This window comes from Rhinolophus sinicus, chromosome 1, assembly GCF_057876585.1.
Source record: "Rhinolophus sinicus isolate RSI-liver-muscle chromosome 1, RSI-T2T, whole genome shotgun sequence".
NCBI lineage: Eukaryota > Metazoa > Chordata > Mammalia > Chiroptera > Rhinolophidae > Rhinolophus > Rhinolophus sinicus.
This window is the reverse complement of record NC_142501.1, coordinates 90,828,728-90,853,604: the sequence shown is the minus strand read 5'-3', so window position 1 is coordinate 90,853,604 and position 24,877 is coordinate 90,828,728. Positions and strand designations below refer to the sequence as shown.

The 24,877-nt window shown below is 36.4% G+C and overlaps 1 protein-coding gene and 1 pseudogene across 1 annotated transcript in view; one reads left to right on the top strand and one right to left on the bottom strand.

Annotated features, from left to right (window-relative positions):
- KDM5A (lysine demethylase 5A) overlaps nt 1-24,877 on the top strand; it is a 72,088-nt gene that overhangs the window by 5,870 nt on the left and 41,341 nt on the right. The window contains exons 4-10 of the mRNA XM_019711317.3: nt 8,682-8,852; nt 10,796-10,930; nt 15,877-15,982; nt 17,258-17,349; nt 17,945-18,103; nt 19,236-19,355; nt 20,007-20,165. Of these exons, the coding sequence (XP_019566876.1) occupies nt 8,682-8,852; nt 10,796-10,930; nt 15,877-15,982; nt 17,258-17,349; nt 17,945-18,103; nt 19,236-19,355; nt 20,007-20,165 (942 nt within the window). The remainder of the gene's footprint in view (nt 1-8,681; nt 8,853-10,795; nt 10,931-15,876; nt 15,983-17,257; nt 17,350-17,944; nt 18,104-19,235; nt 19,356-20,006; nt 20,166-24,877) is intronic.
- LOC109434415 (large ribosomal subunit protein uL24 pseudogene) lies at nt 2,350-2,894 on the bottom strand (annotated as a pseudogene).

The following is a 24,877-nucleotide window of genomic DNA, read 5'->3' as shown; positions in this document are numbered from 1 at the left end:
TATTCGTTTATTAAATACTTTGAAGACATATTTTGTTATACAGTAGTAAAAATCTACGACTGTTGTAACTTGTGAGTGAAGACAGCTTGATTATCTGAGGAATTCTGCAAAACCACTTTTTTCTGTGGCCTTGCATATCCTATGATTGATATACTATTTTGAAATAAACTTTTATTCTCATTTAAATTGCAGTTAATTTTGGAAGGTTTTACTTTCATGGAAAAAAGCGATAATTAAAATTACTTTTTATAATACGTTTTAAAATTAACATCAGGTCAGAATTCTCTAAAAAAAATTTTTCATACTAATAATTCTGGGAAATGTAATCTTATACTAAAATACAGTTCTAGGTTTGTTTTATCAGTTCGGGAATGATGTCAGTAATTAAGCACTGTGCTAAGAATTTTCTACTTCAGTTGTATGAAAATCTTATGATACCAAAGGGCAAATTACAGTGGATTTGAAGGGTGGGTTTGTATCTTGTAGTGAACCATTAGGGTAAAAAATTTGTTTTAAGAATTCTCTTTTTTGACAATTAAAAGATAAACATTAGGTTTACTCTGATGGTAAATTAGGTTGCATTGTTGGTTTTACAGAGTTATAGGATTTCAAAATTAGAAAGGGGCTTTAGAAGTAACCTAATATGAATACCTTGTTCACAATTCTATGTAACATTTGTCATCTGGACTGTTTAACGCTGTCTTGAAAAATCCAATTCCTTTTTGTGCAAAGGGAAAATACTAATATCTTGTTCAAGTACTTAGAAAATGTATTGCAAATATATTGATTAAAGGTTAAGTTTGATTGTCCTGAGGCTTATTGTAGTCTTACCTTTAAGTCCCCACGGACAGTTCTTTCCCCTAACCTTTGAGAATGCTTATAAAACTGAAGATTTAAAGATAAAAGGCAGACAAATTTTAACTTGTAGTAATTTTGTTTATATTTCATAATCTTTTGTTCCCGAAATGTCACAGTGAGATTGCTGTCTCTCGATGTACAGTTGGATAAATCTTTATATAGGTGTACACTTGTGGAACCACTACCCAGATCAAGATATATAATAGAACATTTACAGCACTCTAGAACATTATCTCCCTCCCAGTACTTCTCCTCAGAAGTAACCACTGTTCTGACCTCTATCATTGGGTGACTATTTCATCAGCATGCCATTTTGCTTTTTAGCAAGAGGCTCAGGCTGAAAACTGCAGAAAATATTCAAAGTTCTGATATTTTTAGTTTATTAGGTATGCCTTTAAAAATTTTTTTTGGCTGACAGCTGATGAGCAACTTTCTTTTTTTTTTTTTTTTTTTTAAGATTTTATTGGGGAAGGGGAACAGGACTTTATTGGGAACAGTGTGTACTTCCCAGGACTTTTCTCCAAGTCAAGTTGTTGTCCTTTCAATTTTAGTTGTGGAGGGTGCCGTTCAGCTTCAAGTTGTTGTTCTTTCAGTCTTAGTTGTGGAGGGCGCAGCTCAGCTCCACGTCCAGTTGCCGTTGCTAGTTGCAGGGAGCACAGCCCACCATCCCTTGTGGGAGTCGAGAAATCAAATTGGCAACCTTGTGGTTGAGAGGACGCACTCCAACCAACTGAGCCATCTGGGAGGCAGCTCAGATCAAGGTGCTGTGTTCAATTTTAGTTGCAGGGGGCGGAGCCCACCATCCCTTGCGGGACTCGAGGAATTGAACTGGCAACCTTGTGGTTGAGAGCCCACTGGCCCATGTGGGAATCGAACCAGCAGCCTTCGGATTTAGGAGCATGGAGCTCTAACCGCCTGAACCACCGGGCCGGCCCCTGATGAGCAACTTTTGAGTGTGTTATTATAGACATGATTTTTTTTTTTTTTAAAGATTTTTTTATCATTGGGGAAGGGGAACAGGACTTTATTGGGGAACAGTGTGTACTTCCAGGACTTTTCCAAGTCAAGTTGTTGTCCTTTCAATCTTAGTTGTGGAGGGCGCAGCTCAGCTCCAGGTCCAGTTGCTATTGTTATTTGCAGGGGGCACAGCCCATCATCCCTCGAGGGAGTTGAACCGGCAACCTTATGGTTGAGAGCCCGCGCTCCAACCAACTGAGCCGTCTGGCCGCCCGGAAGCTGAGCGGCAGCTCATTGACTTCATTCTAGTTGCGGAGGGCTCAGCTCACTGGCCCATGTGGGAATCGAACCGGCAGCCCCGTTGCCGAGAGCTCGCGCTCTAACCAACTGAGACACCTGTCCACCACTAGACATGATTTTGAAATACTTCGATTCAACTGCTTTTTAATGGGAAGCAAATTTTCAGTCTTCTGAGTCATTAAATTGTTATTGTGATGGTTTCTTATTTTGATTAAATCGCTTTGTCTTTCTCCCTTTTTTTTTTTTCATTTTAACAGTTTTTAATGAAAGCTGTATATAAGATTACTTTATTCCTGCATTTTCTCAATTGTTTCTTCCTTATATTTGCCCTTTTCCTTTCCTACTTGGCGAGATTTGGATTTCCGTTCAAGGATCTTTTTGCGGTCTTTGTCCAGCTTTAGTCTAGTGATAACCACCTTGCTGGGGTGAATGCCCACATGAACTGTCGTGCCATTTGCCTTCTCCCGCTGCACTCGTTCAATGTAGATGACATATTTCTTCCTGTAAACCTGGACTACTTTGCCAATTTGCTGCCCTTTGTAGTGTCCTCGGACAACCTGAACTTCATCATCCTTTCGGATGGGCATGGATCGAACATTGTACTTCTGTCTCAGCTCTTTGGAAAGAGAAGACATAATCTTCCTGTGAATGTGGGAAGGTGCATTGAAATGTCTTTTACGGTTCTTGCTCCGGTCAGAAGTCACAAAGGGGTTGAACTTCATTTTGGCCGCTGGCGCTTCAGCGATGGCCGCAAAAGGGAAGAGTCTCCCTTATTTTTGATAAAAGTATTACTTGGCAGGTATAATTTAATGGAGTTTTACATTAACAATTACTGGTTTATAATCAGTGCAGCAAGGAACATTCATTCTAGGCCTTTAAAATTATTATTATATATTTTTTTATTGTAAGACCAGGTTTTCCCTTCCCCCCTTCTTCCGCCTCCCCCCCACCCCGGTCAAGCCTTTGTTTCTCAGTCTAGTTGTGTAGGACACAGCTCCCTGGCCCATGCTGGTATTATGAGGCTTGCGATCCCCCTGGCTGAGGCAGTCGGTCACCGGTCAGCAGCTCACAGCAGCTCACGCTGGCCACCAGCCGCTCATCGCAGCACATGGTAGCCCATGGCAGCTCACACTGGCTGCTGGCCACCGGCCGCTCATGGTGGTTGCTGGCCACTCACACTGGCTGCGGGCCCGCGGAAGCACTCAGCAGCTCATGCCAACCTCCGGCTGCCCACGGCAGCCCTGCTCCTGGGAGAGCTGTTGTTCACAATCTTAGCTGTAGAGGGTGCAGCTCACTGGTCCATGTGGGAATCAAACCGGTGACCTCAGCATTAGGAGCATAGTGCTCCAACTACCTGAGCCACTGGGCCGGCCCAAAGTAATATATTTAAAAAAAAAACAGCATTCTTCCTTCTCCACCTCTCTATTCCCATTTCTACTCCTTAGAACTAATCAGTTTCACTTCTTTTAGTTATTTCTGATGTTGATCTTCGTATTTCCTAATAATATATTTATTATGCTATTCATTTTTCAGTTTTAAATATTATATACTGATTTTCTACTGTTGGAAATGGGGGATGAGTGTAAGAAATCTAAATCCTCACATATTTCAGGTCCCGTACTCCTTTCTAGTGATTCGATCAATTTTTATTAATTAAAAATTCTGTTTGTACTCGAGCCTTGTAGTGTGCTGATTGTTTCCTTATACCAGTTTTTATTTTCCTTGGAGTTAATAAATCCCCTTCCCTTTTTTCATTTTGTATGTTTTCTTTGTAACTTTGAAAAATGTATTTTCTGATTTTCCAGCAGAAGTATAACTTTCTCAGTATGCTTTTACCCATCAGATAGTCTATCAGTTTCATTTTCTTGGAGCCATTCCTCTGGAGTTTTCTTTCTTGTTCCAGCCCAGGCTGGTTGTTTTTCAAGGTCAGCTGTCAGCCTGGAACTTCCTTTCAATATTATCATTCTGGGAGTTCCTTTTACCTCTCCTTGTTTCAAGTCTTCCTATTACAGTAACCCCCACATAACATGGTTGTTAGGTTCCTAAAAAATGACATGTTATGCGAATCTGTGTTACACGAAACAAAGAGCTAGTACAAAAAAGGGGGCTAGGGTTAGGTTCCAAAAATTAAAAAAGCATACTATTACATTTTTATAATTAGACAAATATCTTTATTAAAGCAGTTTTCACCAAAAGTATAACATATTAATATGTATTAAATAATAGTTTCTTCGTCATCACTGCTAAGCACCATTAACCGAGGGCATTTTCTTTTTGACAAGATATCTTCATCCTCAGAAGTTAATACTCCACGAACAAAATGGATTTTAAATTCTGCAGTCAAATCTTATATGACATGCACACTCAAATGAAAAATTTCAAATGAGATATCTTTTGCTCTTAAAAGCCCTTATTATGCTCCGTGTTGTTCAGGGATTTCTCTAATTCTCAAACCATGTTAGAGTGAAACCGTATTCTAGGATGCCGTGTTGTGCAAGGGTTTCCCTCAATTCTCAAACCGTGTTAGAGTGAAACCGTGTTCTAGGATGCGTGTTATACAAGGGTTTCCCTCAATTCTCAAACCGTGTTAGAGCTAAACCGTGTCATAGATATGCCATGTTATACGGGGGTTACCTGTACTTTGTTTACTCCTATTTTGGTGAAACATTTCTTCTACTAGTTTCATGAGCAAGAAGGTAAAGGAGATGTAAATTTTTTGTTTGTCTAAAAATGTTCTAAAGCTTTATTAGTAGTTTGGTGGGGGTTAGAAGACTAAATTGTGAATCATTTTACTTCAGTATTTTGACTGCTTTACTCCATAATCTTCTGGCTTACAGTGTTGCTGTTGAAAAGAATGATGCTATATTATTTATTATTCCTTTGTATGTGACTTTCTTATTCTTGAAGATGTTAAGATCTAATCTTTATTACCAGTGGTTTGAGATTTCACAGTGCTATGCATTGGTACGTGTTTATTTTTATTTAATATTTTTATTACACTTGATAATCTCTAACCTGAACTCATGTCTAAGTTCTTGTAACTCTTCTTGTGTGCTTTGACAATTTCTTCCACTTTTTCCTCTCTTTGAACTCTTATTAGTTGGATGTTAGACTATTAGGCTGATTAGACTATGAGACTGATCCGATAGTTTACTTACCTATTTCTTAAGGTAGAGTCTCTTTTCAGACTCTCCTGAGAATAAATCTCCAGTCTTCTGCTGCTGGGGTTAGAGAAGGAGAGTTGCCTGGCTGTGCTGACTGGTGGTGGTCTAATTGCTTTTGTACAGGTTTTCAGCCAATCCTGTTCTCTGTTCATCGCCATCCCTAATTTTACAGGTACTCCTGCTTCCATTTCTTAAGTTTATTCAGGTTCTATGTTGCAAAAGCTTCTCCTTGGCTTTCTTCTATTGCAGGTGCTTGGTTTTTTTGTATTTTGTTTGTTTTTTGCCTGCTAGGTTTTTCACTCATACACCTGCTTTCTCTTGGTCTGTTTTCCCTCTTGGGAGTATGCCTTTGTGTTCCTTTTCTGTCTTGTTAGTGGAGTTTTAAGAGGGAGCTTTTAAGTATAATACTGCTAGTACTTTATGTCTGTTAAAATTATCTGTTACTAGCCAGACTTAGTTTGTTATTGGACGGAAATTTTGGCCTTGATCGACATTACTCTTTGGTCAGTTTTGACTGAAGGCTTCTCTTTATTGTCTTCAAGCACATGTCATGTATCTTTATAGGGCATGGTTCTTAAGTGATATATTTCTAGTGAGAATGCTGTGATACATTGCATGGCAAATGCTTGGAATAAATGGTTTATAGTTTGAAATTATGTATGTAATTCTTGAATCTGTCAGCTGGAGAAACACAAGTGTAAAGTTTTGTGTTTTTATAGTATTAGGCTTGGTTAGATTGTTAGGGTATTGTGCTTATGAAGCCAAAGTCATGCTTTGATTTTTTGTGTGAGATAGCTTTGTCGTATTCCTTGGCCATACCTCACTATGCTGGCTGTCATTCTCCCAGCTGTTGTGCCAGTGATCAGAACTGGGTAAGAAAGCATGGCTGCACCCATGCAGATATATCAGTACTAATGGAAATTTAGCTTGAAGTGCTTTGACTACAAAGCAGATTATTACGTAATGGTGGTAATTGCAGTGGATAATAAACATTACTGAGAGGACTTCTGTTTCCTCTCTGACTTCTTTACTACTCCTCCCCACTTGTCAGCCACATTGGCTTTCTTACTGTTCCTCAAACACTCTAGGCATGCTTCTTAACTTAGGGCTCTTGCTCTGGCTATTCCCTGCTTGGGGAACTACTTTACTTCCTTCACATATTTGCTCAAATGTCACCTTTGTAATGAGGCTTTTTGTGACTGTTTAAAACTTCAATTTACCCTCATTCTTCTACTCTTGAGGCCTTTTAACTGTTTTAAAACATTTCTTCCACAGGATTTATCACTTCAAAATTTATATATTATGTTTAATTTCCTCTTTTCTCCCACTAGAATTTAAGCTCCAAGAGGGCAAAAATCTTTGTTTTATTCACAGATAAATCTCAAGCACTTAGAATAGTAGTTGACAGTATAGAAGCACTGGAAAGATGTGAAAGAAAGGCATACTCATTCATCCATTTGCTTCCATACAGCCTTTTATCTAACCCCCCATCATTCTGTCTTCTACACTACAAAGTTTGAATAATGAATGTTTTTCTTTTCTCCTGTTAGCTCTTAACAGAGGAGCTTCTCTGAGGTATGATAAGAGAAGCTAAAGAATTAGAGATGTGTTCAACTCTTATGCATGTGAATTTATGTGTTTCTATCAAGTTTTCAGCTATTTCACTAGTGGAAAGTCTTGCTTTGACTATAGGTTCATCTTTGTAGTAGCATCCTAGAGCACAAGAGTTGGTGACATTTCTCTTCACTTATTTATAGCATGTGCACCACCTCACACACACACACACATTGGCCCATACACATAAACATTTATACTATAGCTAACATTGAAGTAGCACTTACTGTGTCCTGGTTCTTTTCATGTTTTATTTATTTCATTTGTCTTCACAGTAGCTTCATAATGAGGTGCAGTTACTGCTGTTACTACTTTTTTAAATAATAGGAATCAGAGATGCAAATTACATAACTCAAGATCATACAACTATTAATTAGCAGAGCTGGAATTTGAGCTCTGGTAGTCTGGCTCCAGAGTACATACGCTTAACCTTTTTAGAAAAATTATGGTAAAATATACATAACATAAACTTCACCATTTTTAAGTGTACAATTTCATGGCATTGAGTATATTCAAAATGTTGTACAACCATCACTACTATCCATTTCCAGAACTTCCCCCCTCCCTGTAGCCCATGGTAAAACCTCTGTTCTACTTTCTCTATGAATTTGCTTATTCTAGGTATGTCATGTAGGTGGAATTACACAACATTCATCCTTTGGTGGTTGATTTATTTCACTTAGCATAATGTTTTCTGGATTAATCCATGTTGTCACATGTATCATAATTTTATTCCTTTTTAGGTCTGAATAATATTCCATTGTGTGTGTATACCACATTTTATTCATTATTTCTTGATGGACATTTGGGTTGTTTCCACCTTTTGGCTGTTGTGAATTATGCTGCTGTGGACATGGGTGTGCGAGTAGCTATCTGAATCTCAGCTTTCAGTTCTTTTGGGGATATATCTAGAAGTGAAATTGCTGGATCACGTGGCAATTCTTTGTTTAATGTTTCTCTTTTGTGTAGTAAAATACGGTAATTATATTCAAAGAGGATAATTATTTTGAGTTCAAATAACTATGTCACAGTCCTCTGTATTCTGTTGTCAGTGAAACTGAAAACTGCCTATATTTTAGCGTGTGAGAGATGTCAATATCAGCTTCTGGAAGATAGGGAGCCTTGATACATATACATTCTGTACAGTGCCAGATTTGATGTGAGCATTCAGTTAAATTGGCCAATTTATCTCGTCACTTACTACCTTAATACATTCTATGCTACATTCCAGTAAATCTGCTGTAATCTGATCTTTTCGCATCACTCCTTTATAATCTTTCATGCAAAACTTTTCTTCTTTTGAAAAATTATAGCCTCTCTTTTAAAATACCCTCTGAATCCATTGTTTGGTTGATATTTTTGTTAAATTTTATAAGTTATTTGGTACATTTTCTAATTTCAGGATCATGTTTCTTTTGTACTATATAACTTACATTTATTCTCATATCTATTTTTGGTCTATATTCCTATTTTGTATTTTGAGTTCTTTGAGGATATGGGGTACAGATATATGTTTAGTTTTCTCAAGGTGTATAATGTACAAAGTGTAAATGTTTCATTAAATGTTTTTAAATGCCTGGTTCGTTTAAGATAGGCACAATAACAAATGATAGTTTAAAATTTCCAAAAATCGCCGTCTCATTCCATATTTTAAAATGTTGGCAGGTTTCCGTTTTGTCAGATATTTGTTGAAAGGAAATATGAAATCTGGGCCTAGAATAATTTTTATATTTAGCAAGCAAGATGTATCTACCTTCTTTCCCTAAATAATTTTTACTTTCTTTTCAGGTTGTTGCCAGCAAAGGAGGTTTTGAAATGGTCACCAAAGAGAAGAAATGGTCTAAAGTGGGTAGCCGCTTGGGATATCTGCCAGGAAAAGGAACTGGGTCTCTTCTGAAGTCACACTATGAAAGAATTCTCTACCCATATGAGCTTTTCCAATCTGGTGTCAGCCTTATGGTGAGAGGCATCATTTTTTTAGGAGTGGGTAATTCCAGTGAGCCAAATGTAAACTTTGGACTGTTTTCACCATAATAAGTTAGTAGTTGACTATGCATAGCAAGTTAAAAAAGATTTCTCCCAGTACCAGAATTTGGGGGAGCAAGGTGTAGTTTAAAACCAGCTATTTTTGGTGGTTTACAAGATAAAGGATAATGGGAATGTTTTCTTATTTATTTAAATAAGTCCTTTTGTTTAAGCTTTTTGAAAAATTCCTCCTCTTGGTTTCATTTATTTTTTTAAACAGCTTTATTGAGGTATAATTTAGTGTAGAATTCACCCATTGTAGGTAAGCTTTAATAAATTATACACCACACTCTAGTTTTAGAACACTTCCATCAGCCCCAGAAGTTCTTTGTGTTCCTTTGTAGTTGGTTCCTGCTCCTACCTCCAGACCTAGACAACTCCTGATCTACTTTCTGACTCTATAGTTTTATCTTTTCTAGAAATTTCATAGATGGAATCATACAATGTGATTTTATATCTCGCTTTTTTCACTTAGCCTAATGTTTTTAAGGCTCATCCATGGTTTAGTATGTATTAGTACTTTGTTCCTTTTAATGGCTGAATATATTCCATTGTATGGATAGAACACATGTGTTTATCCATTTACCAGTTGATGGACAGTTGGAATGTTTCCAGTTTATGGCTGTTATGAATAATGCTGTGAATATTCATGTATAAGTCTTTGTGTGGACATATGTTTTCATTTCTCTTGGGTAGATACCTAGGAGTGGAATTGCTGGGTTATATGGTAAGTTTATGTTTAACTTTTTAAGAAACTGCCAAACTGTTTTCCAAAGTGGCTGAACCATTTTACATTCCCACCAGTAATGTAGAGGCTTCCAGTTTCTCCACGTCTTTGCCAGCACTTGGTATTGTCAGTTATTTTGCTTTTAGTCATTCTAGTGGGTGTGTAGTGGTATCTCATTGTGGTTTTAGTTTTCATTTTCCTAATGACTAATGGTGTTGTGCATCTTTTCATGTGCATATTAGCCATTTGTATATTTTCCTTTATGAAGCGTCTGTTCCAATCTTTTTTTTTTTAAATAGGTTGTTCTCATACTTGTTCTAAGAGTTCACTATATATTCTAGATACAACTTCTTTATCAGAAAATGATTTTACAAATATTTTCTCCTACCTAGTCTGTGATTTACCTTTTCCTTTTTATAATGGTACCTATTTGAAGAGTAATTTATTGATTTTTTTTCCCTCCCCATTTATGGATCGTTTCTGGTGTCATAGCTAAGAAATCTTTTCCTAACCCAAGACCACAAAAATTTTCTTCTTTCTTTTCATCCAGAAGTTGTATAGTTTTAGCTTTTATGTTTAGGTCTTTGATCCATTTTGAGGGTTTTTTTTTTCCTGTATAGTATGAGGTCAAGGTATGTAAGTTTTATTTTGGGGGAAGGGTGTATGACTATCCAGTTGTACCAACACCATTTGTTTAAAAGACTACCCCTTTCCCGTCGATTTACTTTGGTACCTTTGTTGAAAATCAGTTGACTTTAAATATGTAGGTTTATTTCTTGTCTCTGTTCTGTCCTTTGTTCTATATATTTATCCTAACACCAGTACTATGCTGTCTTGAGGTACTATAGCTTTATAGTAAGTTTTGATATCCAGTAGTATAAGTCCTCCAGCTTTGTTCTTCTTTTCTCATAATTTCTAAACAATTTGCATTTCCACTTAAATTTTAGGATCAGCTTCTCAGTTTCTACAAAAGCCTGCTAGAATTTTGATAGGGATTGTCTTGAATCTATAGCTCAATTTGGTGGGAGAATTGTCATCTGGTTTCATGTAGTATTAGTGATTTATTGGAAATTTATTATTTTTCCCCCCGAGTCTCAAACCTGATCTCTTATCAGTGAATCTGGTCTCTTTCTGTGCTTTGATTCTTTAGGGTGTACAAATGCCTAATTTAGAGCTTAAGGAAAAAATGGAGCCTGAGGTTCTTGGCACTGATGTCCAAACTTCCCCAGAGCCGGGCACAAGAATGAACATTCTGCCAAAGAGAACAAGACGGGTCAAGTCTCAGGTATCAATTTCTGTGGGCTATTTTAACAGGAGTTTTCAGGGCTTTGACTGCAGAATTTGGTTATGTGAGATCATTTACATACTTTTGTTTTTTGAAACTTGAAGAGACCTATTTTTCATTTACTTTTGAGATTAACAGAAGAAATTATAAAATTCAGTCTGATTTTATTTAAAAAGCTTATTGTTAGTTTTGAACAGTTCTTGTCAGGGATGACAAATCAGAGGGTGACTGGATACTGTAGGGCCAATTTCACAAACGTGCACAAATGAATTCTAATACATTTTATTTTCATGGTTAGCAGAAGTGAGAGGACTAGGAAAGTGGTTTTATACTTGTCATTCTTTTAAAAACTGGAGAATAAGTTTCTTAGTATCTGGATCATTCCAATGTAACTTCTACTTATATAGTGTTCTTATAACCTAAAATGATTTCAAAGCCTAATGAATGCATCAGAAGAAAAGTGCCCGTATTTCTTTTTGTCTGCCCCTCCCACCCCATTCCCATTTCTTTGTGGTCCTCAAATTTGTATTTTTTAAGGTTTTTGGTAAAGGTCAATCTGTCGACTGGGACAGTGAGGTGCCCTTACAACGCTGAGATGTGGTCCATTCAAATTAAACATATGAGTGGACCAAAATAGCAACTTAACTGGATTCCAGTCATTGACTTTAACGTGTCTAAAAAAACAGTGTGTTAAAAGAATGGAAATGGTGTACATTGAAAGTGGGAATAGAGAAGGGAGATTGTCTACTACAAGAGACATTGTATATGGGGTGGTAAGGAGTCCTGTCACTGGAGAGGTGGCTAGTGATACTTTATCCTGCTTTTCTAGAGCTCAGGGGATATCTCTCTTTCATGCCATGTCTCCTTTCCTTTTCTGAGTTTATGCTTATTAAATAATCTCCTGATTAATAATTTAGCTTCTTAGGTATTTTGATAGCAGAAAGGTAGGTGTCTTGGATGGGGAATGTGAATTTAATGGAAATTCATTGGAAAGTGATAGCCCCACTATAAATTGGTAAGCTCTGGTTTAGTCATTAAGTGATTTTTATTACTGTGATTGATCTCAGAAGTTCTGATCATCTTTGGGTACATAGTGATAATCTATTTCAAGACGTGAAACTCTTGAAGACTAGTCTCTGACATGATAACTCAACCTGAAGAGTTGCCCTGGGTGGGCTTGTCTAATCAATTGCCAGCTTGCAATGAAATCCCTTTTGATGTTCCTTCTCAATTATTTTTTCATCTCTTCCAGTCTCTGTGGACAAAGTGTACCTTTCTCTCCAAAGATAATCTGCTTCCATCCTTTCTGGCTTCTTTAGTGATTTCACTATATCAGTTATAAAATCTGTCTCTTCTACCTCCTCTGTCTGCTAAATCTCCCCTCCTCCCATGTAAATGTGTTCAAGTCTCTATCATCTTAAAAGCCTTCTCTATGAATAGTGCGCTACTCCTTGCCTCTTTTCATGGACAAGTTTTTTTAAAAAATAGTCTATATTGTCTGTTTTCTCAGAATCTATTTAGTTTTTATACTCTGGAATCTGACTCTAAAAAGTTCATTGAAACTGCACTGTACAAGTTACCACTGAGTTAGTAATTGTGGGATGTTGAGAACCTCTTTTCATTTCTTATCCTACTTCTTCGCTGGTCATGTATACATTTAATATGGTGGCTTATTTCTCTCCTTGAAATTTGATTAACTTGATTTTTTTTTTTTGGCTTCTGTGACACTGTTGGTTTTCCTCTTCACTCTGACCACTCCTCAGTCATCTTTGTTCTCCTCTCTGTTCTTCATGTGGTAGTTTCAGTCCTTTCCTGTCTTTACTCTCCCTAGCAATCTTACCTACCCTGTGATTTCAGTTACTGCCTATACACTGAGGCCTCCTAAATGTGCCTTGACGTGCTTTTCTGTTCACAAGGGTGAGGGTGTGTGTGTACATGCACGTGTACTCCTTGGGGGCCACAGCTCAGGTATGCCAAATTCAGAATGTCTCAAACCAAACATTAATCACCTTTTCTCAGTCTGTTTTTCCTTTAATATTTTCTAGCCTGGTGACAGTGACAGGCACAACCATCCAATAGTCTCAAACAAGAAACAAGTTATGAAAGTTATCCTACTCCTCTTTCTTATTGTCTCTTATCACATCGCTTACCATACTGTGTTTTCATCCGTGACCTCACTAGAGTGAGTTCCTTGAAAGCTGGGATCAGAGTTTGTCTATATGAAGAATTAACAAATCCTTAGCACATTTATACATTAGGATGAGTCCATAATGCCAATATGTCCCATTATTGATGATACTAAGTTTAAGCTTTCTCCATTATAAAGTATGTATTCTCTTTGTAATAGAAGTAATCAGAGTAAACGTGAGACAGTGGGAATAACCTCTTTTCCAGTTTTATCCAGTGGTTTTAAGATTCATTGATGATCCTTGCCTGAATTAGTTATGTTGGTGATTGCAAACTGGGTGGTTTTCTACTTGTGTCATTCCTTCTGCCTTTATTAGTTAGCCTTTTTCTTTAAAGAGCAACCCATACTTTTTTTTTTTTGAGCTGTATTTTTTATACAGTAAACTATATATCTTAAGTGTACATTATGATGAATGTATATACCTGTGGAACCATGTCTGACCTCCCTGCTTTTTAGTATCATTGTTTAAGATTATGGGCTTGTTTATTTATTTTATTAGTTTCTGGTAGATCTTTTTCTTAATACATAATTTATTCCTTTTTGATAATCAAATTGTTCCAAATTTGGCTAATATGAGCCCTTCAGCCTGATTCTTGATGTTCTTTTGACTTTTCTCCATCAGTTTTTGAAAACAAAAAAGGTTCATTGTCTTTTTATCCTGCCTTAGACCTGGAATCAGTCATTTATCCAAAGAATCCTGGTTCGTTTTACTGTGAAGTGGTATTTAGAAACCAAGATCTGAGCATGAGGTGTACTTGTTCCTCCTGGGATTCCATTGTTCATAGGCCCTTTTAGTGTCAGGGCTGGGAAAATCAATTTTAAAATTATTGTGACTTAATATTTTCAGTTCATCCTGATAATTCCAGTTCTAATCCAGCCTCACAGAGTTCTTTTGGTTTATGTTACAGTTCTTTTCCTAGCATTTTGAGTTGGGAACTTCATTTATTTCTATTCTTTTGTTTTGATTGATATATTTAAGACTATAAAATTTCCTGTGATCACTGCTTTAGTTCCAGACATTCTGATATATAGTCTTTTTATTATCATAATTTTAAACATTTTTTTTTTTAATTGGGGAATATTGGGGAACATTGTGTTTTCCCAGGATGTCAAGTCGTTGTTTTTCAATCTAGTTGTGGGGGGCGCAGCTCAGCTCCAAATCAAGTTGTTGTTTTCAGACTAGTTGTGGAGGATGCAGCTCACTGGCCCATGTGGGACTTGAACCGGTGACCTTGGTGTTATGAGCACTGTGCTCTAACCACTGAGCCAACCAGCTGCCCACCAGCGGCTCAGCTCCAAGGTCAAGCTGTTGTTTCCCACTGGCCCATGTGGGAATCGAACCAGTGGTGACCTTGGTGTTATGAACACTGCTCTAACCACTGAGCGAACCAGCCTCCTTATTATCATTTTAAATAGTAAGTTTAAAAATTCCAGGTGGAAGGGCCTTTTGATTTTTATTTTGTTATTTCTAGTTTTATTCCAATAAGATCAGATACTGTTATTTTATTATTAATATTTCTACTTTTTTGGAACTTTATTGTTTGTCTGAAAAGATTGTAAGGATTGATTAAAATCCTTTGACATAGCACATGTTATATACTCAATGCTAGTTTTTATTATTACGTACTTTGCTTTAGTAGTGGTAAAGAGTGTGTAGCGTTGTGTTTATCAATGGACTATTTGTAGAGGTTGATAAGTATAGCCAAATCAATTTACTAAAGAATTTTGAAATGCCATTTTGGTCAGTTTGATCCTTATGACTTTTTATTCTAGTCCGCATACGTCAGCTGTTATATAGCCATAGACTAGTAAAGTAGTCAGTTTTGTCCTGGTTTATTTTTATTCTTACTGACTAAGGATATATTTTAAATAAACTTTGATTATTAGTCTACAGTCAGAGAAATTAGGGTTCATCTAAATTCAAGATGTAACAGTGGTGTCTGGCAGGATGCCAGTACTAGAATACCAAGTGACAGCTTAAAGTACTAGAATACCAAGTGACAGCTTAAACATTAATAACACAGTTCTCACATAAGATTTTTGGAGATACAGGTAGTTCTAGGATTGATATAGCTGCTGCGCATTGTCGTCAAGGGCCTCTGCCTTGTTTTCTTCAGTGTGTGGATGATACAGCTCCTAATTGCAGTGTAGCTGCTGCAGAGTCTGGCACTATGCTTTCACCAAGCTGAGGCCCTCCTACCAGTTTGGAAGGAAGTTGGGGCAAAAGGGCTTACTCTTTGAGAAGCTTTCTCTTTTATTAGAAGATGAAAATCTTTCCCAGAGGCTTCCAGTAGGTCTCCCTTCTCATTGGCTAGACTAGGATAACATTCTCTTCCCCCCACCCCCGTAGCTACGTCATCACCAACAGAGAGAAATGGTATTGTCATAATTGGCTTAGGAAAATCATATTTATCTCTTGGGGTGGGCATATTGCCCTCTAATCACAGTTAGTGTCTATTAGCAAGTTAGAATTAGAGATTTCTATTGCGTTATTACCAGTTATTACCAGTAGCGTCTGTCTGCACAGAACCTAATGGACAACTGTGCTTTTATGAAAGATAGATTTTCTTTCGTGGGACGGGATCTGGCTGTTGCATAGTGCTTTGATGACACGTATTCAACTGTTGTAATCAGGCAGCCAGTGGAATTAGAGGAAATCAAATAATTTTTTTCTTCATTTGAAGAGGATCTTGAAACTTTGGTAAGAAATGTGTGAATGAATCAGAATAATTAGACTAATGTGAGTTTTATTTTTTAGTCAGAATCTGGAGAAGTAAATAGAAACACAGAATTGAAGAAACTTCGTATTTTTGGGGCTGGGCCTAAGGTCGTGGGCCTGGCAATGGGAGCAAAAGATAAAGAAGGTAAAATCTGTTATTTGGTCATGAAAAGAAATAAGGTACAACAGTATGGTTATGGCATGATTCAAATAATCTTTGAATTGCAGTCTGCTTTGGGCTTTTCTTAAGAATTGTAAACTTGCGACATAGTTCCTAGACAGATTGCCTTTTTTATGGCAGAATCTTAAATTTAAGGTGCGAGGAGCCATATTATGTTGAATTATTGTAACATTTTGGAAGAGAAATTTTCCTCCTGCGTGTCTAATATGTGGCACAGGAATTTATTATAGTTTTTAAAGGCTAGTTTATGAGAGAATGGTGAAATTAATGGTTCTCACCTGGTGATCTAAAGCTTTTAAATTCAAAGAGAAATAGAGGATTCTCTGACTTTTAGTATCAAAAGATAGTGGAGAGTGCTTATGACTTAAATTCTAATTATAATGTGAGATATAGATAATGTAATATAGAATTGTACACCTGAAATCCATGTAACTTTAGTAACAATTGTCGCCCCAATAAACTTTAATTTAAAAAAAATTCTAATTTTTATATTTTCTATAAATTACCTTAATATATCACTTCATTTAAATAAACTGAGGAAAGCCTCCTATTCTCAATTTAATGTGTTTGAAATTCTGAGTAAAATTCTGATGAAAGATTAAGGTCTACTTTTCTGTCTGTATACGTGTCAGTTTTAAAACTCAGTTCAATCAACAAAGATTGTGTTGGATATGTTTTTACTGTATAAGAATTTAATGAAATGTTATAAGCACAAGTCATATTAACTATACATTTTATGATCTCAGTAATTAAATCATAATTCGGATTGTGGACTGAACTCGTGAGGGTCATATAATATTGTTCTATCATTCTCAAAATGTGATAGGACTTACAAAATACATTATAATGTTTATTATTACCCTTTTAAGAATTAAGCACTTTCATTATCTTTTCCATTCTTGTAATTATTGTATTGGCTAGCAGTGATCTGAAAACTAGTCTCAAATTAGTCCCTGATAAGTACTACATACAGTCAGTATAGAATTAATAGTTAAGCTCTCTGGAGCTTTATTGCCTGAATAGAATCCCAAATCTGCCACTGACTGGCTGTGTGATTTTTGAGCAAGTATCTAACTTCTCTGTACTTCCGATTCTTTATCTTCAATGGGGGATAATAGTGTATCTGCCACATAGTGTTGTGAGATTTTAACAATTTAAACAATTTTAAATAGTGTCTGGTCCAGAGTAAGTTCTCAACATTAGTTTTTACTATTATTATATAACTATTTTTATTTTAAGATGAGGTCTCCCGAAGACGAAAAGTTACCAACAGGTCAGACGCATTTAACATGCAAATGAGACAACGGAAAGGAACTCTCTCTGTTAACTTTGTAAGTGTTCTGAGATGTGTCAGGAGGGAAAGGATTTATTTTTATTTAGTTTTGCACTTTTTATCTTGCTCTAGTATCTTGGTATGCCGTTTACTTAATTCATTTGATTAGAAGACTTGATGGTGACTCCAAAGTTGCAACTTTGGTTTATGTAACGTTAACCTTGCTTTGTCCCGTATACGTAGGCTGTTCCCCTAAGTTATAGACCTTGTGAGTAACTAAGTGAGAGAATAAATATGAATCTGTAAATCCCTGAGCTGTATTATAGACAGTGCTCAGTATTCATTCTCTACCAAAGAGTATTTGTATTTAGGAAGGATGACATGGTATATTTTAGCTCTGTAAATTGACTTTCAAGTACCCTAGATTTGTAGGCTTTCTTTATTCTAATAACTTGATTAACATGCCTATTAGAAGCTCTGAGGAAATTCAGGAAGTTCTATGAAAGCTGTTTGAATACAATTATTTAAAAAAGGATTCAGGATTTAAGTTATGTTTATTTTTTAGTGTACGTTATTTTGTTTCAGTTGAGTTCCTGGTAAAAATTTAATATTACTTATTACAGAAAATACACTTTCACTTTGTTTTTTAACAGGTTGATCTCTATGTTTGTATGTTTTGTGGTCGGGGAAATAATGAAGATAAATTGCTTTTGTGTGATGGATGCGATGACAGCTATCATACATTTTGTTTAATTCCCCCACTACCTGATGTGCCCAAAGGAGACTGGAGGTGTCCTAAGTGTGTTGCTGAGGTACAATTTACGGATTCTTTATAAACTAAGAACAATAACACATGCATACACACATAGAGTAAACACATTCCCCAAAGCTGCTTCCACTCTCTCTTTGTTTCTCAGTGTTTAAAATCTCCAGGATTTTTAAACAGCGATACTGAATGGAACTGTAAAAACGGTTTTGTGGCACCTTGCCTTTCAAAGTTTCTTTTTCTGACTATGGTTTGACAGATCTGTTTATTGCCGCAGATGAATGAAACTTTTGTTCAGAATGTTCCTATTCCTGGAAAACAATACAAATGAAGAAAGGCTGTAGGGTATTTCTGGTTTTTTTTTTTTTTAATTAAAAAAAAAGTCACACATGAAACTCTAAAACTTAGGAATTGTGCATTATTTTCTTGCTACCAGATGAAATGATGGTGTCTATCAGCTTGTTTAAATTTTTATTTGATCGTAAAAATTATTTTTATTGAAAGATTATAATGTCATTGTCATGAAATAAATGCCTAGGCTGTTTACTTATTTTAACAAAACGGGACAGGAGGGGAAGGAGTTGGCTGTATATAGAAGCTGTATGTAGAAAGCGTATATAGATGTATTCAGAGATCTTTTATGGCCTTTGAATTATTACTTATTCTCAAAGTTGGGTGATTCAGAAGCAGTTCTATGCGAGTATTTGTGTTAAGATATTGGTCATGATGATTGAGTGTGAAAAGAAGAGAAAACATTCTTCTAGCTAGATATCCTAGCAATCCACTGTATACACACTTATGAATTACCTTCCTTCCTTCATGAACATTTATTAATATGTTCTGCATAGCTAGATCTACTGGTGTTCTGTGAGTGATAGGCATCCCTGGGCTTGATTCCAAGTGAGTCGTCCTCTAGGTGCCAGAGCATAATGCCAATTCAAAAGTTTAAAGGTGTCTTATTACCACCTTCCTACAGGAAAATTGAAAAATGCAGTTAAGGTTCTAGAACTTTATTTCCTGATTCCATATTGCAAGTAATTAGTACTTGTTTTGCTGTCTGTGGTTGATTGGATTAGCTTCACCTAGGGAAATGGTCAGAGAAGATAGTACCTGAAAGTCTTATTATACTTGGTTCAGGTCAGTTTCAGTGAGTTAATCTTAGATGTTTTTCTTTCCAGGAATGTAATAAGCCTCGAGAAGCCTTTGGATTTGAACAAGCTGTACGAGAATATACACTTCAGAGTTTTGGAGAAATGGCAGATAATTTTAAGTCTGATTATTTCAATATGCCAGTCCATGTGAGTATCTGTCTTTAGGTCAGTTTTGGGAGGTAGGGAGTCTAAAACTTTTGGTTTGCTTTTTACTTACGTTATTTTGTAGAAAACAGGGACCACATGAAAAAGATGATAGACCACCAATTCTGAAGCCTAGGGGCCTGGAATCTGTTTCTGTTTCTTTCACACACTTATGTGGCAGTATCCACTCTCCTGTTGAGAAATCTACTTTGATCTTTGAATTGTTTATTAGTCCTCTGAGTTATCTTTTACAGAAAAGCATGAAGTATGTGGTAGTTGCTGCTTTTGTTCAGTTATTTATAATACGAAGTTTGCTTCTTTTCTTAAGGGATCTTGGACTTTTTAAAATTTCTAGCAAAAAAATTTGCAAAAGCTATTAAAATTTGTTTCCCTTTTTTCCTTGATGGCCTAGGTCATCTTTATCTGTCTTAGTAAACAGCTTGCAGAAAAAGGCAATTCAAGTTCATTATGTTTTTCTGAACATGAGTTGTCTTTAGCTTTTCCCCATCCTCAGTGGAAAAAGCTAGGACTCTCAGACAGGAGAAGGTTTTATGTTTTATCAAGGGTTTGTGTTTACTTAACCTGCATATTATGTTACAGTGCGTTATGGTTATAGTGAGTTAGTAACATATAATCTTTGTTTTCCTTGTGTAGATGGTTCCCACAGAACTAGTAGAGAAGGAATTCTGGCGGCTGGTGAGCAGCATTGAAGAAGATGTTATTGTAGAATATGGAGCTGATATTTCCTCAAAAGACTTTGGAAGTGGATTTCCTGTAAAGGATGGTCGGAGAAAGATGCTTCCAGAAGAAGAGGTGCAGAGCAGATAATAGTATCTAAACTTCTGCTTATCCCCCAAGCTGATTTAATCTTTGCATGGTTGAAAATCACATTTCTCTAAACATGAGGGACCGTGTTCATTTAAAATATTAAATATGTAGGATTTGGACGTTATAAATAATCTTCAGTTTTAAAAACAATAAATTCAAAGCAACTTTAAAAATTATTTAATTTTGCATTTTAAAACCAATTTAATTAGTTTAAAACTAACCCCATTTAAAAAAAAAAAATCTGCTTAGCTGTTTCTCTTTGAAAATCTACAAGGTGATTTAAGATTAAAAAAAAAAAATTACATTTCATTGCTAAGTCCACAATTTAGATTCCTTCAGCATCTGAGCAGGTAGGTTTTCAAATACATGTTCAAACTGGAACATATAATGAAGTCCCATCACATAGGAGATGACCTCTCTATGTCGAAAGCTGAATTAAGATGATCATTCAGTTCTTTTTACTTTAGTCCTTGTCACTTTTTCTGTCCCCCTATAATTGGCAGTGATTAAAAGTTTTATTTCCTATTAAAAGACTTATACATAGTTTTAAAAAAAGTTACATAGTGACATAGCAGAAGGATTACAATTAAAAGTATAGCCACTCCAGCTCTTTTAAGGTTACCATTTCCATGGTAAATATTTTTCCGTTCTTTTACTGTTTTCTTATGTCTCATGTCTTTTGTTCCTGTTTCTCCATTATGGTCTTTTGATGTTAAGCAGACATTTTTCATAATACTATTTTAATTCCTGTGGGGTTTTTTTTTTGTCTATATATTTTTGAGTTATTTAGCGGTTCTGAGAATTATGCATCTTTTTTTTAAACAGCTTTATTGACAGTGTACATCTTTAACTTATCAAATGCAGCAACTTCGAAACCGTCTCTCTTCATTTCTTCCTCTATCTTGTGCATTGTGTCTACATAGTATATAAACATGACAGAGCAATGTAATTATTGCTTTAAACCACCTTATTTTTTTAATTGAGAAGAGAAGAAATACACTTTTTTACATAATTATTCAAATATTTACCATTTCTGGTGCTCTTCATTCATTCTTGTGGATCAAAGTTACCATGTGGGGTAATTTTCTTTCAGCCTGGGACTGCTCCTATTTGTAGTGCAGGTCTGCTAGCCATGAATTCTTTCAGTCTTTGCTGCTTATCTGGGAATATCTTTATTTAGCCTTCTTTCAGTTTTTCAAGAGTAAATGGCTTCTCAGTTTGGTTTTTGCCTTTGATTAATTTCTAGTGCCTTGAAATGGTTGTTCTCATAATCTTTTTTTTGCCCCCTCTTCCACCTCCCCCCAACCCCCACTCCGGTTCAAGTCGTTGTTTCTCAGTCTAGTTGTGTAGGACACAGCGCCCTGGCCCATGCTGGTGGTATTATAAGCCTTGCACTCCCCACCCCCGGCTGAGGCAGTCTGTCGCCAGTCATTGGTCAGCCGCTCATGGCAGCTCTCACCAGCTGCCGCCCGCTCATGCTGGCTGCTGGCCACTCACCTTGGCCGCTGGCTGCTCCTGGCAGCTCACAGCAGCCCACGCCAACCTCCGGCTGCTCACGGCAGCCCAGCTCGAGGGAGAGCTATTGTTCACAATCTTAGCTGTAGAGGGCGCAGCTCACTGGCCCATGTCGGAATCGAACCGGCGACCTCGGCATTAGGAGCACGGCGCTCCAACCACCTGAGCCCCTGGGCTGGTCCTATTTTCATAATCTTGTCCAGATTTGTCCTTGTTTTCTCTGAAGGGGAATTTCCCAACCTCTTCACATTATCATTTCTGGAAGTCCTTTCCGATAAAAGGTCTCCCTCCTACCCAGATTTATAAGCTGATAGAGGAAAACCCTATTTTATCTTCTAGTGTGTCCTTACAGATACAATGTATCTATACAGTAGTTATATATCATGCATACAGAGTTACATATTCCTTTTTAAACAGAACTGGGAGTATTACTTTCATGGTTCTGTACCTGGCTTACCTTTTTTATTTTTGGAGTCCCTTCATGGCCTGTCCAGTCCATTCTAATTCCTTATAGCGTTACCTACCCAGTTTATTCATAGTACCATCTCATTTTTTTGTTATGCTAGCCATCCATTCAGAAATATCTGAGTACTTGGTATGTGCTGAATGAAGTTTTCGGGTTTTTTTTTTTTTTTTTCTGATCGAATGTTGTGTCTTTTGGCTTCTTATTTTAGCCTTACTGATTTTTTTTCCTCCTTTGATGGTAAAACACAGGTTAGGATAATCAGATTAGGATAATACCATGTTTCCCCGAAAATAAGGCTGGGTCTTATATTAATTTTTGCTCCAAAAGACACATTAGGGCTTATGGTCAGGGGATGTCATCCTGAAAAATCATGCTAGGGCTTATTTTCTGTTTAGGTCTTCTTTTCGGGGAAACATAATACTGATTTGAGAATAGACACTGGATTTTACTAAGGGAGTGAGAAATGATCACAATGGGTGGAGAACATAGATTATACATGGATGGTTTCTATAGGAGGAGTTCAGTGTTGGGACGTATACGAGTATTTGTTCAATATGACTAAATTAAACCTGGATTGTGTAAAGTATGAAGAATGGCATCAGTCTGGGGTTCTTTGTACCCTTTCATTGGCAAATGGTAGGCAGTTATCTAATTACTGGGAAGAGACTTCACTTTATAGCTTTTTCTGAATTATTTGCTGTTTTGAATGTTTAAGTTGTTCTTGAATAGAATTTCATCTTGTAATCTTAGAAGGTTACAGAATTTTTAAACATTGTCAACCCTAGGTAACTAATATTAATAATATAAATATGAATCCTTCATATTTAAATTTTGTATGAACATTCATTTTATCTATTTCTGCTTTTGCACCATTCACCTTCATGTAAGAATGTGGAGAAATGCTAGGCTTGAAAGACACCACACATAGTATGAAGAGATAGGTGATACAGCCTTTTTTTCCTAGACTGGGTCATGGATTTACTCTTTATTTTCAAAATAATAATGTTTAACTCAGAATTCTGTTTTTATGTTGTAAAATGGAATGAGAGAACACATTTAGCACAAAAAGATTGTAAGGATTAATTAGAAAATATGTGTAAAACCTTCAGACTTTTTATACTTACATTTTATGTCAGTTTGATACTCTCCTCTGAAAGTTACTCTGTTAGAATGATAGATAACTACTAGTTTTTCACCGGGAGTTGTACATTTGTGTTAAACCTTCTGTATGAGTTAGTCTTTTGGTATCTGATAGCACAGTTCTCTGGTATCATAATTCAGTGGAAAAGTACTTTCGAAGTTAATACATTTGTCTTATGAATACAATGTGCTTGACAAACAGGGCTTCTGAGGAATAAAGATAGCATGGAACTTGAAACCTTCCTTGGAAACATTTTTTCTTCTTTTCCTCATTCCATATTAAATCATTGAATCCTGTTAATTCATTCTTCATTATTTTCTATAGGACTGGCCTCTTTCCATTCCCACTACTACCATCTTTGTCTTGGTCCTCTGTCGGGATGATTGCCGTGGTCTTTCTTACATAATGACCACTTGTGATGGGGATCCCCAAGACCATCTCCAGGTTCAGGGATTTTCTAGGAGGACTCATGGCTGTGATTTATTACAATGAAAGGGTACAAAGCAAAATCAGCAAATGGCAAAATGCACGATCAAAGCCCAGAGAAAACCAGGTATAAGCTTCCAGGAGTCCTCTCCCAGTAGAGTCACACAGGATGCACTTCATTACTTCAGTATCAAATTAATGACAGGTGAAGGTTGCCTACCTACCAGGGAAGCTCATTAGAGACTCTGTGCTAAAGGTTTTTACTGGGGGATGGCGACATAGGCATCCTTTGCCCAACATACAGCAAAATTCTATACTCCCAGAGAGAAAGAAGTGTGCATAAGCCACATTGTATAGTCTGGGCACTGTGACCCACTCTATCATTGTAGGGCACTGTTTACCATGCAAGTTCTAATGCCACCCAAGGGCCAAACTTTAAGCAGACCTTTTGAAGGATAGGCGTCGTAGGCCTGCTATATTAACTGTTTTCTGCTTATTGCTTCTCTCTGCAGTCTTTCTTACATATTTCATTTAAAGTTTTAAGATTGGTGAGTCTTTGGGAATTTATTATCTAATTCTGTCTACTCTTGTTGAAATTTTCTATAATCAAAGTTTAAAAATATTTAAGATATATTTGTTTTCCTTTTGAATATAAGATTAAATTCAAGCTTCTAAGTTTGAAACTTAAGATTAAAGATACAATCTTTTTTTCTAGCCTTATTTCCTGTATTACTGAGTATGACTAGTCCAGTCTGCCCCTTCACCAGCTAGACGAGTATATTCTGTCTCTTTGTCATTTACCTTCAAATTTTGTCTATCCTTTCAAGCTCTACTCATGTTCTTCCTTTTCCATGAACTTTTCTTAACAATGCAAACCCACAATGATTACTATTTTGTTGTCCTTTGAAGAACTATATAATTTACTCTTTTGTCTGTAATTGGAATTTAATGTATAGTGCCTTATCCTGAAACTTTTTCTATGTAGCCCTATCTCTAACTAGATTGATTATTTTTATCAGCCAGCCAGCTGACCAACCAGCTAAAAAATGTATTGAGTAGTATTCTTTGAAAGCCTTTTTTTTTTTAATGCCCTTTGAGGGTAAGAATCATATCTCTTATTATTTTTTATTGGAATTCCTAGTTAAACCT